The sequence below is a fragment of the Podarcis cretensis genome, assembly GCF_951804945.1.
Source record: "Podarcis cretensis genome assembly, chromosome: 4".
NCBI classification, from domain to species: domain Eukaryota; kingdom Metazoa; phylum Chordata; class Lepidosauria; order Squamata; family Lacertidae; genus Podarcis; species Podarcis cretensis.
Window position 1 is genome coordinate 65,793,009 of NC_137173.1, and position 17,388 is coordinate 65,810,396.

At 39.9% G+C, this 17,388-nt stretch overlaps 3 protein-coding genes across 19 annotated transcripts in view; 1 reads left to right on the plus strand and 2 right to left on the minus strand.

Annotated features, from left to right (window-relative positions):
- The window catches only part of LOC307213988 (uncharacterized protein), a 41,390-nt gene extending 34,493 nt beyond the window's left edge, over window positions 1-6,897 (minus strand). For 13 of the 14 annotated variants that reach the window (XR_013837785.1, XR_013837786.1, XR_013837787.1 and 10 more), the window contains exons 1-2: window positions 4,467-6,897; window positions 1,014-1,137 (exon numbers count right to left, since the gene is read on the minus strand). Coding sequence is in view for 6 of the 14 variants with exons in the window: in XM_079972317.1 (XP_079828443.1) it covers window positions 1,014-1,137; window positions 4,467-4,500 (158 nt within the window). In the remaining 8 variants the exon portion in view is untranslated. Of the gene's footprint in view, window positions 1-1,013; window positions 1,138-1,378; window positions 1,885-4,466 lie in introns of those variants that run through there. The other variant, XR_013837792.1, reaches the window with a different exon arrangement.
- Window positions 1,944-6,135, plus strand: KLHL34 (kelch like family member 34). The gene has a single exon (XM_079972270.1). It carries the CDS (start codon window positions 2,679-2,681, stop codon window positions 4,452-4,454), a length of 1,776 nt encoding a protein of 591 aa, XP_079828396.1. The 5' UTR covers window positions 1,944-2,678; the 3' UTR covers window positions 4,455-6,135.
- Window positions 6,898-7,050: 153 nt separating the features above from the next.
- Window positions 7,051-17,388, minus strand: part of CNKSR2 (connector enhancer of kinase suppressor of Ras 2) — a 248,492-nt gene continuing 238,154 nt past the window's right edge. For all 4 annotated transcript variants that reach the window (XM_079972207.1, XM_079972208.1, XM_079972206.1 and 1 more), the window contains 2 exons: window positions 11,502-11,698; window positions 7,051-10,622 (listed from right to left, as the gene is read on the minus strand). In XM_079972207.1, coding sequence (XP_079828333.1) covers window positions 10,407-10,622; window positions 11,502-11,698 — 413 coding nt within the window. In that variant the 3' untranslated portion in view covers window positions 7,051-10,406. The remainder of the gene's footprint in view (window positions 10,623-11,501; window positions 11,699-17,388) is intronic.

A 17,388-nucleotide genomic window follows, 5' to 3' on the forward strand; every position in this document is an offset into this window, starting at 1 on the left:
AAAAAAACAAAACAAAACATCTATTAAGTTATGCTCCTGGTGGGATCCTTTGTCAGATTCCTCTTTTAAAAGGCTATCCTGTTTTTCACACCTTATTTTAAAGGCCTATTTGCACTCCTCTTGGCAGCTACAACTTCTGCAAGACTCAAGTTCCAGACAGCTGGGACAACTTTATCACACAGGTGCGCTGACTAACTTGGCATGTACCTATGCCCAATTTGCCCAAACCCAAAGGTGGTATAGCAAGGATGCATGCATTTCCTATTCAACCCCCCTGACCCTACATCAGAAGGGTATACAAACAACAGACCATAAAGATAAACGTACCATACCTATAGAATCAAAATTACAGATTAATACAGAAAGTTGCCTTATGGCCAGCCAGAATATTTGTCTATCATTCTATCTTTCTGGTAGTCAAGACTTTCACATAAACTGCTATTTGATCCATTTAACAGGAGATGTCAAAGACTGACTCTGGTGCCTTCTGCATACAAATAATGTACACTGACCTTCCCCCAACTGAAATTGAAAGCACAAGGAGCAGGTATGTCCATGTGCACACATTATTTGAGCTCTTATCACTAGGTGAGTCAGCGTTCTAAGACTTGTAGCTCTTTGTGATTTGACACCATATGAACAGCAGTGTGCTATGAGATAAGGAACTCCTGTCTTTAATATCTGATCCATAATGGCTCGTTCATACGTGCAAAACGCAACTCAATAGTGCAATCATCTATTGATAAGTGACCGTATGTGGACCAGCTGAAGGAAACATAGAATCAGAGCAGTCACATGGTGCAGTTTTTCCTGGGCCATACCAATGCAGACTGAAAGGGGAGAAATAGTATGTTTGAATTCTCCTGATTTACCATATTAAATGTATCTCCCTCTACATACAAAACAAATGTCAGGGAGAAAACTAGGCTAGAATTCTTTCTTGTGGCTCACTAGTTTTGTACGCACGTGCAAATTTTTTTATATATAGAAGAAACACTGAAAGCTTGACTTACAGTGTAAAATGGGATATGCCTGGACAGCTGCAAAATGTCACTGCTTTGAGTATTTGTTCCCACTCTGGCTGACAAGATTCCATAGCTATTTGTCCTTGATTGCTTTGCCAGTGCATGTTCAATACTGTTACAATAAAGTAGCAGGGAACAGATCACATCAGAAAGGAGGTGCATACTTTGTGGTGTGCGACAAATGTCTTATCCACTTAAAATACATTAATATGGCTGAAATCAAGATCCTCCCAGGAAACATAAACACTTTGCATAATCAGCTGTGTCCCTTTGTAAACTACCAGGTCAAGCATATATGATAGGACTTAATTATAATAACATTTCACCCCCATTGTTCAAAAGCAGAAACTTACCAATAAGGCAGACCAGGGTTCTCTTTCCAAAAGACATTTTGTACCTTTCCCAGGATTGTGTCAGCCTTCATACTCACATACCTGCATTTTTTATTTTTTACTTAGAAGTGAGAGCTGTGAAAAAGGCATTTCAATCAAATAGATCCAAAGGTTGTCACAAGCCAGCCAGCCAGCAGGGTGAGTGCATCTGACTGTTTTTAGCCCCCGAGTGGAATTGGATGTTCCAAGACACAGGCGATAAGGACTGATAATCTCTTACTCCTTGTATTTAATTTGACTACATTTGTTTTCCCATTGCAAATCTGCCATGTGATGGACTGTCCAAGGAAGTTCAAGCTCGCTTGGAACTCATTTATGCCTGGATCCTACAATAAACAGAGCTTGCTTTATATGACATAATTTCAGGGCTATTTTTGTCACTCCTTTGAATAAATGTGTTGCTCGCATGATTTCCACCCAGGTCACTCAATGTCAGATCCTCTGGCTTGCACTCCTTGTAAAATGACTGCTTTCCCCTCCCCTTCCCTCTCTCTCTCCCTCACCCATCTCAGTTCAGTGCTTGGACAGCTATGACAAGGGGTCTAGTGTTTGCATTCTATTCTGGTCACTGTGAGTTATGGTGATATCATATAAACTAAAGGGTTCCAAAATGCATGTCAAATTAAACCACTGACTAATCCTCATATTTTGCTCGTCTTTCTGCTCCCAGGCTAAAGGTCTGTGTGTCCACAAAATCCTAACACTCTAATCTGTAGGTGCTGATTTGATTTTCAGCTGAAACTTCCTAAGAGGAGAAATCACCATACGTGGCTTGTTGGCCCTGGGGGAATAAGAGCTAAACTTGTCTAAGAGTGAAAGACACAGCTCGAGCAAAAGCTGCAGCAAAGTTCAGCCCACCTCCTTCCATTCGTGATGCACCAGCAGCCACAGAAGGTCTATTTAATCAGCTTAAAGAGAAAGAAAAGCTACGGGAGACATCTGAGCTGGCACAAATCGTCACCTGATGCTGGCCAAGCAAGTGCTCTCATCTCCTGTGGACCATCTCCTGTGCCGGAAACAGAGGTGAGAGAAATGTCTGGAGGATGTTACTGAATTCAGCTTTATGAATGAATGAATGCAGGAGACAATGTGTACTAGCAGGATGCTAAACTGGAAAGGGATGTGAAGGGCTCTATTAAGTTGAAGGAGCAGAGCTGATGGTTGTTCTTCAAGTGCTTCCTCGTCCAGTTGAGTTTCACAGCTGCAGTGTCTTTCCTTCTTTTCATTGACAAAAAGGCTTTAGAGCATTTTGTTCTGCACAATGAGTTACTTTCTGTCCTACTGCAAAGGACATTGTGGTTCTGTGTTGTCTCAGTACCAAACCCTCCGCAGCGAAGGCTTGTTGTGTGACATTTTGTTGAAGGTGAAAGAAAATGAGTTCCCTGCTCACAAGTCTTTGCTGGCCTGTTCCAGTGATTACTTCAGGGCCATGTTCAAGAGTTATACCAAAGAATCAAAGGCTGCCATCATTCACCTGCAAGTCATCTCAGCCACTGGTTTGCAACACGTTCTGGATTTCATTTATACTTCTTGGTTGCCTTTGTCTTTTGCCAGCCTGGAAGACACTTTGGAAGCCGCTACCTACCTGCAAGTGTCTGAGGCAATTGTCTTGTGCAGCCAATATTTGGCTAACAATCTTACCCTAGAGAACTGCTGCTTTTCTGCCAATGTTGCTGCAAGATTCTATCTTCCAGATGCTTTGTCAGCTGTAGAAAAATATCTCATTTTTAATTTCTGGAAACTCCTAGACCTTGATTTTGCAGAACTGCTAGAACTGAATTTCAGATCTTTGAAGGCAGTAGTTGAATGTTCAGATCTGCCTATGGTGAAAGAATCTAATTTGCTAGATCTATTGCTGAAGTGGCTGAAGTATGATAAATTGAGGCTGACACATACAACTAGCTTATTGGAACACATACGATATGGTCTTATTCCTGTGGAAAATCTGAGAAAAGTCTACACTCAATCAGAAGTGCCTCTAACAGCACCCATAAAATGCTTAATCATAAAAGCAATAAACTACCACTCATTCGTCTTTAGGCAACCTATCCTACAGGATAAGTACAGCACATTGAGAAACCAGAAGACGCGGATTATCCTGCTTGGAGGGATGATTCAACATGAAGGGCCCAGCAGGGATGTGGTGGCTTTTGATGTTTACAATCACAAATGGCAGATTTTAACACAGGTGCAGGATCGACTACAAAATCACTGTGTGTGTACAGTTGGAAACTTTCTGTATGTGCTGGGTGGAGAAATAGAAGATTTGCAAAGTGAAACGAAAAGTCCCACTTTAACAGTGACAAACAAAGTCCATCGCTATGACCCCAGATTTAACAAGTGGATACAAATCAACGGGATGCTAGAAAAAAGATGCCACTTTTCTTGTTGCATCCTAGAAAACACCATTATTGCAATTGGCGGTCAAGGTGAGGATGGATCATTACATTCCTCTGTCGAAGCCTACAACATTAGCCGAGACACATGGACAAAAGTTCGAGATTTGCCATGCAAAATCCATGGTCATGCCGGCACTGTTTGCAAGAATAACATTTATATATCGGGTGGCAAATGCACAAATCAAAGTAACACAAGTAAGGATTTGTACTCTTTGAGCACACTAGAAGGGCAATGGAAAAAGCAAGCCCCCATGAGCATTGCCCGGTTTGGGCATCAGATGGCCACCATAAGAGATTGCATCTTTACATTTTTAGGCCTTTATGAACCATTCTCTGAAATTGAAAAATACAATCCTGACCAAAATCAATGGACTCGTCTAAGGCCATTGGTCTATGATCGATTTAGTTATGGTTTGGCAGTAGTGGAGGAAACTGCCCTTCTCATTGGGGGGAAGAAGTGGCAAGATTCCCAGGAGATTCCAACTCAGGATGTGGTGGGCTATGATATAGACAATGACTGTTGGGAAGAAATATGCAAAGCTTCGTTGCCTTGGTATGGATTGCAGTGTGCTGTGCTAGAGCTTTCTGAATTACTAGATGCTAAAGACATTCAACAACAAAAGAGACTAACTGTTTAGGTAACAACTCACCATAAAATGATCTGCAAGGACAATTCCATAACATCTCCAGAATGCCTAAATATTAAAAATGTTGTCCCATTCTATATTAAGAGATAATATTGTGAATCAGTAAATAGGCTTGAATTTTGTATTTCAAATCACAGAGTAAAACAGGCAAAGACTAAGAACTTGTTGCCAATAAGAGCTGTACAGAAACAACTATTTTGTTTTCAGTAATAACTGTGAATTAATACTTGATTTGCAGAGCATAAAGTGAAGGTGTGAAGAAAGAGGCATACTGTAGTAAAAAAAAAATAGAATGGATGAATCCATTTATATGTCTCTTTCTTCATACCTTCACTTCATTTGATACAGGAATTAGAGGCTGCATAATTGCATGATGTTATTGTATTGTCCACATGATCCCAGTTCATTTTTTTAGTCATGCCAAAGCTTCAGAATGGGGGAAAGCACTGCAAACTGCACAAAAAAGCAAACAAAACTTTGCACTCCTTAAATCTCTGTCATGCTTCCCATTTTAATTGGTGAAATTTTGAAACAGTTGTTCTAAGCTAAGGCAAAGAGTTAGCAGCTGGTCTAACTATTATAAGGTTGAGTGGAACATGAAACAATTGTATCTTGTACTCGAGAAATAACACCTTGTACTCTGTGCCCTTTAGGACCATAAATGGGATGGAGATGTTTGTTTCTAGTTGCTGAATGACTCTGTGCTTCAGCACACTTGTAAAAGCTGCCCATGGGTATATTATGCATGATGCACTTCTGTTTGAAGAGGTAAAGGAATTTTCTGCTTTGACTTCGAAAAGGCATTAGCAGCCTCTTTCTGCATTATTGCCAGGGTAGGGGGTTTAGTAGTTTTAAGCCATGCCTCATTCACAGACTTGCAGATATGGTATTTGATTTCAGAGTGTGAAATCTGACTGTAACTTAACTTTATAATTTTAAATATTCGCTTTCAAACACAATCTATTTTATAGCATATCCCTTTAGTCCGAAAGCACTGAAGATGCACAGAAGCACTTCTCAGTCTAATGTACAAAGAAGGCAGCACAATGAAAAAAACGATGGCACTCTTTCATGCCAGACAGTCTTACAAGATGAGGCTGAATTTTATGCTTGGAACGAAGTCACAAACACTGTCTACAGCAAGATAACATGCAGGCAGAATTACTGTTGCATAGCAACAGGATGCAGTTGTATAAGATGCCCTATAGGCCAATCCTAAGAATTTGTTGGCATGGTCTCACTCTGTACCAGTGTTACACAGCCAACTGGGTCAAGGAGGGGCACTCATTCTAAAGTTTCTGGGGAGCCTCTATTTCCCATAAACCCACCAGTTCCTTGTATAAATTTAAAAGACTCCTAGCTGTACTGCATTTGTAATCACTTTATTCCACAGGGAAGCTTCAGTGTAGGAAGAAACATGTAGCTCATGAATATATTTTTTTAACTTTAGGAAAATAGTACCAACATTTTTAAAAATTCCAGGAACGCCTAATGTTATCTGTTGCAATACATATTCTTTTTTCTATTTTAAGTTTTAGGTTCTTGGTTTGTGTTCATTATGCTGTATTTGACTGTGCTTTTATTGTATTTTATGCTGCGATCCATGCTGTGGATACTGTGAGGCAGTGTGGCAGGATAATTCAATCAATAAAATAAGAGCAACAGTATCAGACGATCACACACGTGTGAATTTTATCCTGTGTGTGAAAGAAGCTATGATTGGTCACACCTTTTCAGATTGTTTACTGGAAAGCCTTGAGTAGCTCCAGCTTCACAGCTGTACACTGAATTAAATACAAACATTAGCACATGTATCTACTAGATACAACCTTCATACTTTATCAATGAAGGAAGGACTTTCTGTGTAGGAGAATCATGTGAGGTAAAGGTCTACACTGACCTTTCTACCCAGAGAAATTTTTGCCTGCAATTTACAACATTTACAACAGTATTATGTAATCCACAACCTACAAGAATCTTATGAAGCTACAGATTAAAGAATCAGAAACACCAGGAGATGGTTTAGAGCAGAGGTTGTCAACCAGGTCCCTACCGCCCACTAGTGGGTGTTTCCGGATTCCAGGTGGGTGGTAAGGGGTTCTACTGCACAAGCTGAATCCTCCTTCCATTGAGCACTGGTGGGAGGTAAGGAAATTTTACCATCCAGAAAGATGCATTAGTGGGCGGTAGGTATGAAAAGGTTGACTACCCCTGGTTTAGAGTCAGACTGTTGCTCTATCTAGTCCAGGGTCAGCTGCAAGCAGATCTCCATGGTTTGAGATAGGGGACATCCTCAACACTACCCAGAGATGCTAGGGATTGAACCTGGCACCTTTCAGATGCAAAGCATGTGCTTTACCACTGAGCTATGGCCATTTCCTATTTCTATGTAGGATACTATGCAATTCTGGTACGATGCAAGAGTCCTTATTAAACTATTAAGTGATCCTGTTGCAGGATGATTTTGACCAGAAGGCTATGGTTATGTCTAGAAATATCACTTGATGTACATTGTAAATTCATAAAATGCAGAGGGGGATGCAGCAGGAGTCAAAAATTAGGAACATTAGGAACAATTAACACGATCGTAGTTCAAGCATTTTTATGTGAGAAATATACAAAATATCACAAGTTATAACAAACAAATCATGCAGTCAAATAATTTGTTTATACAAAGAGATTCTTATAGATGATATAAATAGTTGACCGGACCTGTAAATTCATACAAATCTTAATGCATGAATTGCCATTCACTCTTAGTTGAATACAGATTTACGTAAAATTAGCTGTAAAAAGGCCACTCTCCTGTACAGTTGTGCAAAGTTTGCAAGACGCTTGGAATCCAAAATGCAGCTGAAAAGAAACAAGCAATCCTTTGATCCTTCTTTTAGTCCCAAGAGCAGAAAATAATTGTGCTCTTAAATGTTTATAAGTACATTCACTGCATTGAACAGACTATGGCTGGAAGCTAGCTGAGAGAGTACAATTCATAAGAAAGAAAGGTTTTAAAAGATGTATCCCATTTGGGGGTTTATCAGCTCATCTCTCAACTTCTCCGTTCTGCAGAAAAGCATTAAGAAGCCACAAGGACTTTTTCTTTTGTCATGCTCGGTTTTGGCAAACATTAAGGTGCTGATAGATAGAGGGCATCTCTAGCCAGGCACAGATGGGTTTAATCGTTAATGCTGCAACTTCTGTAGTATTTTTGCTTATTGGGAAGCTGGCTGTATGGGGGATCTGCAGACCAATTTTGGGGCAAGCATGTAGAGTGCAGCCAACCCCCTGCAATACAAGGGTCTCGTGATACGAAGGTACCTAACATTCTTCTGGATGTGTGAGGAGTGAAATTTGCTTCCTAGCATCTCCCAAACATCATCAGCACAAAACAAAGATTTATGCTAATGTCATTCAAGGGCGAGGCTGACTGAGGCTGAATCAGGTAACATGTAGCTCTCATGCATTACCTTCCTCGGATGGTTTAGCTATGCTAAGGAAACTTCACTCATCCCTTTTCCAACACTGGAGTGTCCAGTGCTGCTACTGCTGCCTTGGAAACTACAAGTGGCCACTGTAAGCAGCACCCTCTCCCTCACTACCTCCCCTGATATTCCAAGGAGAGGGAAAGCTACTTCCTGTTACCAAGAGTTTAGATCAGTTCCTGCTGCTGACCTTCATCTGCCCACCCTTGCTTGCATATGCTCCGAGAGAGAATGCAAAACGAACTGAACTAGACAAGCAGCCTGTCAATTTCATCTCCTTCCTCCCTCAAAAACACACCAGAAGGTATATGCATTCTAGTCCTTGCTCCAGGATGCAGGCTATAGGTGTGTATGCATTTATATTGAACGTGGAAATTGATAATGCTACCACCCCCTTCATCTGTGCACTCCAAAAGAAAAAGATAAAAAGGAAAAGGCCTGTGTCCATTAACCCCAATTTCCCTAGCTAAATTTGCTACCTTTTCAACTCCAGGAGCTCCATAGCAAAGGATGGCATTTCACCCCCAAAATGGTAATGGTGAAGAGACAGAAGGGTGGGATAAAATACGATCGCCATGCACATCACAAGCCACACCTCCACATCGCAAGGGCACTAAGTTGTTTCACATCTGGAAAGGCCTGCACTGGACCTCTTGCGCTGGAAACTCAAAATATTACCTGCAAATCAGACAATGGGATGACAATGGAAAATAAACAGGAGTGCAATAGTTTGGAAGAAACATTGTATGGATTCTGAGGAACGCATGAATGAGAAGAAATGTTAAAGTGCCACTGGTTACAGTCATGCCACTTGTGCTAACGTAATAATCAGTTTCACATGGCATGCAAGTAATTCTGTATTAATATGGATCTTGTTTTGGATAGAGGAATATCCCATTGAGCCTTCTTTCTGCTCAAAGCCTATTTATAATGATTTCTGGGAATTTTGTATGACTGAATTTGCATATAATGCTAAGCCACAGTTTATTGCTGTGATGAACTTCAATGAGCGTGATGTCAGGCATATTCCACCTCCTGCTGATGGAAAGATGACTTCTGGCAAGCATGGTTTCATTTTTAACGAATCTAGGCTTATAGTTATGTTGAAACCAGGGATCCTAGTTTAAAACAAACTCTGGATTCATAATGCATTGTTTGAAGCTGAACTATTAGGAAACTGGCCAGAGTTTGTTTTAAATCAGGATATATAGTTTGAACATGACTATAATCCAAGATTTTTTAAAGTGGAAGTAAACTAGTCAGAAGTCCTCCTCCGGCTTACAGGAGAAGGAGAAGGGATGGAGGCATGTATGAGCCTAACTCTTTGCTCAAGCTCATGGGGCCTTTTCATGGAGCACTATGGCATGTTTTTGTGTTATGTAGGAAAGCAGCCTATTAAGGAAACTGAGAACCACATTAATTGTGTATGGAAATTTATGTATTTTGATAATGTGCTGAACCCATCCACCTATGCCGCCTTCCTATTTACCAGAGTTTTCAGAACGTCTCATATTTAAAGCAGGAATTTACATGAGCTGGCACATTTGAAACATTTTAAAGTTTGACTTAAACAAAAAAATCACTGAATGGAAACTTTTGGCTAATAGTACAATATTTTTTTTCTGCAAAAGAGTCAGAAGAGGCCAATATAGGGCAATAATATTGTCCAGTCAGGTCTCTGCCATAACTGAAACAAAGAGAGCCCTTTATCCTCAAATTAAATCTGTGCTATAGATTGTCTGTTAACCATCCCTCAAAAGACTGGAAAAAGCGAAACTTTGTCTGTTTAATATATAATCTAAGCTTATGAAAGTCCAGTTTACCCCTCTTATTCCCTGACCGTTTTTTAAAACGCAATCCTAATCACAGCATTATACTTTTTTTCATTTTTTAAAATATCTAAAATATTCCACCAAATATAAAAGTTTAATTCCCACACTGGCCAAAACAAAGGCTGTATTTTGAAAGTGTAACTCATTACAACAGTTAAGATACTATTAAAATAGGAAACATATTTGACAATCAGTAATAAAACACTGTTCTTGTGCCATCTTTTCATTTGATAAATCAATGTAATCCTCCAAAATATATACTCATTAAAATATATATATATTAATCCTTAAAGACAATGGTCACGATCCAAGGAAAGCAACATGCATGCGTTTCTCTTCGGTTTAAAAGTAGTTTAGACTCTTCAGCACCAATATCAAACAAAATGTGCAGGATTCTGTCCCATGAGTGCATATTCCTTCTTTGGATCGTAGCCAGTGTTTGTAAACATAAACATAAACAGAGCATCAGCAGCGTAAAAAGTATGTAAGTATTTATTCGCACAATGACAAAGGAATTTTTACTTTACTCATATCATAAACAATAAAATAGATCTCCTGTAAGTCGATATAAAAGCTACTCAGTGTACTTGATAAAGGTCTGAAGTGCCACAAAGAGGCAAAATCATTTTCTTTTATACATGTGTTTCAATATAGGAATGTGTGTGCGCTAAAGAGTCTAGAAGAGCATCAACTTCATCAGAGTCATTTACAAGGTCCTCTGAAGGGTTGTTCTGAGAACTATCCAGAAACAGGTCAAGGTACATTTGTTTCCAGTCTTGAAAGTCTTTAGATGTCAAATCTGGATTATCCAGAATTTTATCTATGATGGCTACTTCTTCTTCTCTGGCCTGGAAGAAAACAAAAAGATCTGTTCAGAATGAGGAACAAAGCACCCTTCGTCTTGTGCCGTTAGCTTTTAAAGAACATATCTGACATACCATTGTACTTTGAGATGCCATTTCTAGATAAAAACCCTAATAGCTTCATTTTAAGACCAGTGGGAAGCTCCCTAAAAAAAATCTGAAAACCACTCTGTTTGGTGTTTTGACTAATTTGAATGCTTGCTCTGAATTAGTGGTGGTTTGAGATTTTACAACTTCCCCAATAAACTTTTCTAAAGTGGTGTATATGTAGCTGTGATGGAAACAAGCCAAGAAAAAAGGGGGGAAGCAGGGGGGGCAGGAATCAGGGGGTGGGGTACAGAAAATGACAAGCAACAGAACATAAAGAGGATCTCTGTCATATCAACAGAAAGAGATGCTAAGGAACATAAGGGATTTCTTTCTGGTGTCTGAGAAATCTATTTATCATTATACTATTTACTATGTATTGGCAAAAAGGGAATTCTCAGAGCATGGTACCTGGATACATAAACAATTCTGTACTCCTATGAGAAATCTTGAAAGCTGGGCAAAATTATTTCATATTCTGAAGTACACAAAGCAATATGATAGTATCTAAATATCTGTGACATCACCAGGCTTATGGATAATGTCTTCATTTACCACAGAATGGACCAGAAGCAGATTAACTCTTCATTAAATGGGAACTGAGGTAAACGTGTTTGTTGTTGTTGAGAAACTAATGTTTTCTTTCTTTCTTCAAACCTCTTTTGCGTACAGCATTTACCAGTGTCCGTCTGTTTTTAAATATGTGCAATATATCCCTTGAGTTCTATGCAGGATACTCTCCTTTTGTGAAATTTGCTGACCCCCTAATTAACTCACCTTTAAAGTGCTTTTCAGAATTCGCAACTGGTGCAATTTTTCATTGACTACTGGATCACTGCATCTTTTAATAAAATACCTCTTGTACTCCATCTTTGTGGAAATTTGCTGGTCTCCTAAAGGTGACAAGCTAGCTAGTTCCAAGGACCGATACAAATCTTGCAGGGAATCTGCAGGCTTTTCTTCTATGGTTTCAGCTGTAAGACACAGAGAAAATTAACTGCATAGTTTGAAAAAAATCAGCCTAATCAGTTTCTTTTTAAATTCCATGACAAGGCTTAAGAAGTTTAACTATTCAAATGTGGCAAAATTTTGCTGAAATTATTTCCTTACAGAAAAGGCATGAAATGTGTAGATTGAGCAATACTTGAGCAATCCTTATGCATGCATACATGTATTTTGCAACATGCAGATATTTATATATGTGTATGCATATATCCCCCCATACATATATTTCTATACATATACATATATAATGTGGAAAGTCATGGTAAGTTACAAATTCCCAGCACAGGTACATATAAAAAGATAATCATGTGACAATCAATAAACAGCTTCCGAATTAATTTGTCACATTAAGATCAAATTTAAAGTAAATCATCTATATCGTGCAAAAACTGTATAAAGTCAGGTGATGAGAACTGTATTGTGCACTTCCAAGGGCACACCCATTGCCCTGTTACGTGTTGAAACGGGAGTGTTGTTTGCTGAAATGTATCTACTGTATATATATTTTATAACTGGCTCACAATTCAAACCATGAGAGAAGAGAGGCTGTCTAAAGAATCCTTCCATTGTGCTTGGCAAAAAGATCTAATAGAAGAGGACTAACCTATCAAGTCTGCATTCCTAAACACTCTTACTTAGGGGAAAGTTCCACCAAACTCAATTTACCTCCAAGTAAACACACATAGGATTACACTGCAGAACTTTCATCCTGTACTCTTTGAGGGCACCAGGCTTGAGCACACAGAGTTCCTGCCACAAAAATCTTTTAAATTGAAATATATGAGCCACTGGAGCTCCATATACATATCAGTGCACACACACTGCTGCAGGAAGAGTGTCTTCTACAAAAAGAAAATGCTCCAATAAAATATCTAAGTCAAGTATTGCTTTCTAGTCTGCACAAATACAATATAGTTGTTTTTTTAAAAAATGTACAAATTACTGAAATCAGGCAGGCAAATATGTGTTTCTGCTTTTATTTGACAGGATTCATAACCAAATGCCTCAAAAACATACCACCACAACAATTCAATGTGTCTAGAGAGTTACAGTTAATGGCATCTCACAGCTTGCCATCATATATATGCCGTGGCTACATCTTTATAATTTAAGAGTGCTTCCCTAAAAATGCAATGGAAACTGAATTGGTTTGCATTCAAAATTTTGATGTAGAAAAGTGCCTAAAGATGGGAGCTGAGAAGTTCCTGATTCAAATCATAACCATGAACTCCTATGATGGCCCTAGCTAAGCTACTATTTTCTTAGCTTCAAACCTTCAGGTGCAATATGGGGATATTAATACTGGCCTACCTTTCAGAGATCTTGTATGAATCATTGAGACAATGTATGTCAATGCAATATATAAATGTTAAATTATCCTAATCTTCTATGTCAGGGTTGGTTTCTTTTTTAGCCAAGACCTAGACAAGAAGACAACAGTCTTTATAAATTTGGGTAACTGCAGATTGTCAATATTTTGTGGGAAGGACTGAAGTACAAAGTGAGATATATAAGTTTGTGCAGCTGAAGTAGATTAGAGCACTTTCCCCCCTGCAGCAACCCATCCACACTTAAAAAATAACAAACCTTTTGCAGTTAGGAAAGTGACAGAGAAATGCATTGAAAAGTATGGAATGTACAACTGATCAATGAAAAGACATATATACACCCCACAAGCAAATGAAGATGAATTTCATATAATCTCCCCACAAACAAATCAGAAGAAATGCTCAATAATAACTGGACACAGTCTAACCAACCGTCTGTGCTTTGCACAAGCAAATCAGGATTCATAAACAAGATGGTCTGGAGGAGCTCTTTGCTTGTGCATCTAATTCTGGATCCGACTGAAAGCGTTTGTGACATATTGTGGATGTGATTGACAGAGATACTGATCACAAAAGACTGAAAGGGTGGGGAAGGATTGACATAAAATTAGCCCTACATGTTTTATCTTTCTTCTAGATTTGTTAGTGTTTTCCATCCTCAGATATTGCTATCTCCAGCCTGATCGATGGAATGATCAGAGGTGTATTACTCTGTGATTTATATCATTTACAGACACCACAGAAGAACAGTATGGACCACTGATGACACCAGTTTCAGCAAGTGGATTGTGCCTTCTTTAACACGTCTTTTCATATAGCCTGTTTATATTGTCCCATTTGATCCACAGAAAAACTGAGGCTGCCCCACATGTAAAGCTTGGCTCCATTGCTAGCATTTTGTTTACTGGTCATGTGTGAACATGACAAGAATTAAACTCAGGAACTGCAATGCAAGTTTTAACTTTTGGCCAAAGTCTTCAGAATTTTGCATTAAGCGTTTGTAAAATCTGCCATGTGGAAAATAAGAAATTGTTGTAAACTTGAGAAAGAAAAAGAAATAACTTGTTTTAGATAGGAAATGCTCTGAGATACAACCCTAACTCTCTTTCATAGCAGTTTTTTAAAAAAATCCTTCCCCAATAGCTGTATTGCAAATGATAGCAAGGATGGCATAATACGAAAATAAAATAAGTTAAGTTGCAAGAATGGAGATTCCCACTAAACATTCGGAAAAACTTTCTGACAGTAAGAGCTGTTCAGCAGTACAACAGACTCCCACAAGATGTGGTGAACTCTCCTTCCTTGGAAGTTTTTAAACAGAGGTTGGATGGCCATCCGTCATGGATGCTTTAGCTAAGATTCCTGCTTTGCAGGGGGTTGGGCTAGATGACCCTTGGGTCCCTTCCAAGTCCAAGAGTCTATGATTCCACTTATTCTGTTAAAGGTAAAGGGACCCCTGACCAATAGGTCCAGTCGTGACCGACTCTGGGGTTGCGGCGCTCATCTCGCTTTATTGGCTGAGGGAGCCAGCGTACAGCTTCCAGGTCATGTGGCCAGCATGACTAAGCTGCTTCTGGCGAACCAGAGCAGCGCACGGAAACACTATTTACCTTCCTGCCGGAGCGGTACCTATTTATCTACTTGCACTTTGACATGCTTTCGAACTGCTAGGTTGGCAGGAGCAGGGACCAAGCAATGGGAGCTCACCCCGTCACGGGGATTCAAACCACCGACCTTCTGATCGGCAAGTCCTAGGCTCTGTGGTTTAACCCACAGCACCACCCGTGTCCCTTACTTATTCTGTTACTTATGTGTTAATCTACATTCCAGCTGATTGAGCTAAATGGGAGTATTACTAAACACAAATGCCAAATACCAAGGGTCAGATCCGAAGTTAGCGTATGTATTTTTATTAACTCAAGAGGGCTGACTCCTGAGTTACGGACTTTAACACATTTATGCTACAATTTTAACTTAGCCTTTTCCTTATCAGTTAACACCCCCTTTCTCTGTCTTTCATATTGTATATCTTCTACTTTCTCTTTTTCTCAGAATCCCCAAGGTCCCCTTCACGTTAACCATCCTTTTTTTTTTTTTACGCCACAGCTTTCTGCACTCCATAGCACATGTCGTCTATCACATCATAGTTGGCTCTTCTGCCTTCCAAAACTGACAGGGTTCTCTGCACCCCGTGTTGCTCACTTACCATATTTTTCGCCCCATAGGGTGCACCGGCCCATAGAGCGCACCTAGTTTTTTTTTTTTTTGGGGGGGGGGAAATAAAGAAAAAAAATTATTTTCCCCCCAAGCGCAGAGCTGGGGCGGGGGAAGCCCGAGCTTCCCCTGACCCCAGCCCCCAGAACAGGCTGCTATCTGCAAGCCTAGGGAGCCCAGCAGGAAGTCGTGCCGGTCTCCCCAGGCTTGCAGAGAGCTGCGCAAAGCCCAGGGTGCACTCTTCAGCTCCCTAGGGTTGCGGAGAGCTGCACGAAGCCCGGGGCGCGCTCTTCAGCACGCCCCAAGCTTCGGGATGCAGGCAGCTCTCCGCAATCCTTGGGAGACCGGCACGAAGTCGCTTCCTGCGCGAAGTCCCTCTTGCTCTCCAGGCTTCAGCGAAAGCCTGCATTTGCCCCATAGGACGCACACACATTTCCCCTTCATTTTTGGAAGGGAAAAAGTGCGTCCTATAGGGTGAAAAATACGGTATTTTTTTTTTCTGTGCCCTGTCATACTTTCTCACTTGCTTCTGCTCCACCACAGGGTTCTTTATACATGCTAAATCTGGCAGACTCATCTTCAGAGTGCAGTACCAGCCAGCTTTAATGCCTGGGGAACGGAACAGAGTGAAAACTGCGGTCTCCAGGTCCACTCCCGAAGACACACAATCCCCCAGGCTGCCGCAGATTGGCTGAATTAAAAAATGGGTTAGGCGGGAATCTGTGATGCTCCATGGCAGCTCTGGGGAGTGGCCAAGAGCTGGGCAGCAATGACAAGGCTCCAAAGCGCATTTGAGCAGCCGTGTTGGGTCGCAATAGCCGGCTACCCTTGGACCTGGTAAATGACTCCTTTTCTCTTTCCCCAACTATCCCTCATATCCTCATGTCTCACTTTACCCCTTTCCACCTTCAGTGATTGGGGTCTTAGAAACTGCAATTATAATCAATCATCTCTAGAAAAATTACCACCCACAAACCCCCTGACCTTTAGTTCTTTCCCCACTTATAAGGATGCTGGAATCATTGCTAAGTGGAAATCAGTGTCCAATGGGCTTGTTCCATCCCAACATGTCTTAAAACTGGAACTATTACAATACAGTTTGGGCCTTGAATTTTAGTTTCTTTAACAATTTTGAATTAAATAATAAAGAATATATCATATTCTCCAATTTCAGGAAGAAAAGATGAAAGATGCAATGAATAATCAGATTGTAAGTTATTGCATTTCAGAACAACTGTCCCTTAAGCTACCTTAATTGAGATTATGTCATGTGCAATTGGTTGAAGGGTTTGAGGTAAGACCTGGTTAACAACCATTTTAAAGCATCATAAAAGCCTTTCAGTATGGAGAGGCACAGTCTGATTGACACTACACTGAGCCTTCATCATTTCAAAGGAAAGAAACAACTAAGCAAGCTTCTTACCTGAAGGTCATAAGAGGTAGCTATTGACAGAAAGTACAAAGAAAAGAGAAAAATAATAAAAAATAAAATCAACAGAAAATTAGCAGAAAACAAATATGCTTCAAAATAATGTATGTGCAATGGCAAACATTAATAAACCTACCCTAACTTATTTGGTTTAATTACTATACAACAAATAGATCAGCTTGTTTATTTCATGTATTTTTCGGTGGTGAAGAAAGCAGTTGCAGTCGTAGGGAAAAGAACTCAAGTAATTTTTAAAAAATCACTACCACATTTCAATGGCAGATTAGTTTTTAGTTTTCATTATTTCAGGGATCAGGTAATACAATACTACTCTGATACTTAATGCTGATAGAATCAGAACCACAGTAAGCAATTAATAATGGAGGCTTTGTTTCATTTTTTGTTTCACCTTATGGGAAATCAGTTTTGAAGGGGATAATCCTGTTCTTATGGAAAAGCCTACAACAAGTGACACATAATTATTGTTCTTTTAGCAAAATATCTGTGGCGTGAAATGTAGTTATCGTATATGAGGCTGTACTAAAGGTTAAATGACAAATGGTGGAGGTGGCTGGTCTTAGTTACATTAGTCAAGCCAAATTTGAGTACCGTATTTTTCGCCCTATAGGACGCACTTTTCCCCCTCCAAAAATGAAGGGGAAACGTGTGTGCGTCCTATGGGGCAAAT

What these genes read in the sequence shown, in the direction of transcription:
- KLHL34 (XM_079972270.1), top strand. Translation starts at nt 2,679, where the DNA reads ATGAGTTACTTTCTGTCCTACTGCAAAGGACATTGTGGTTCTGTGTTG.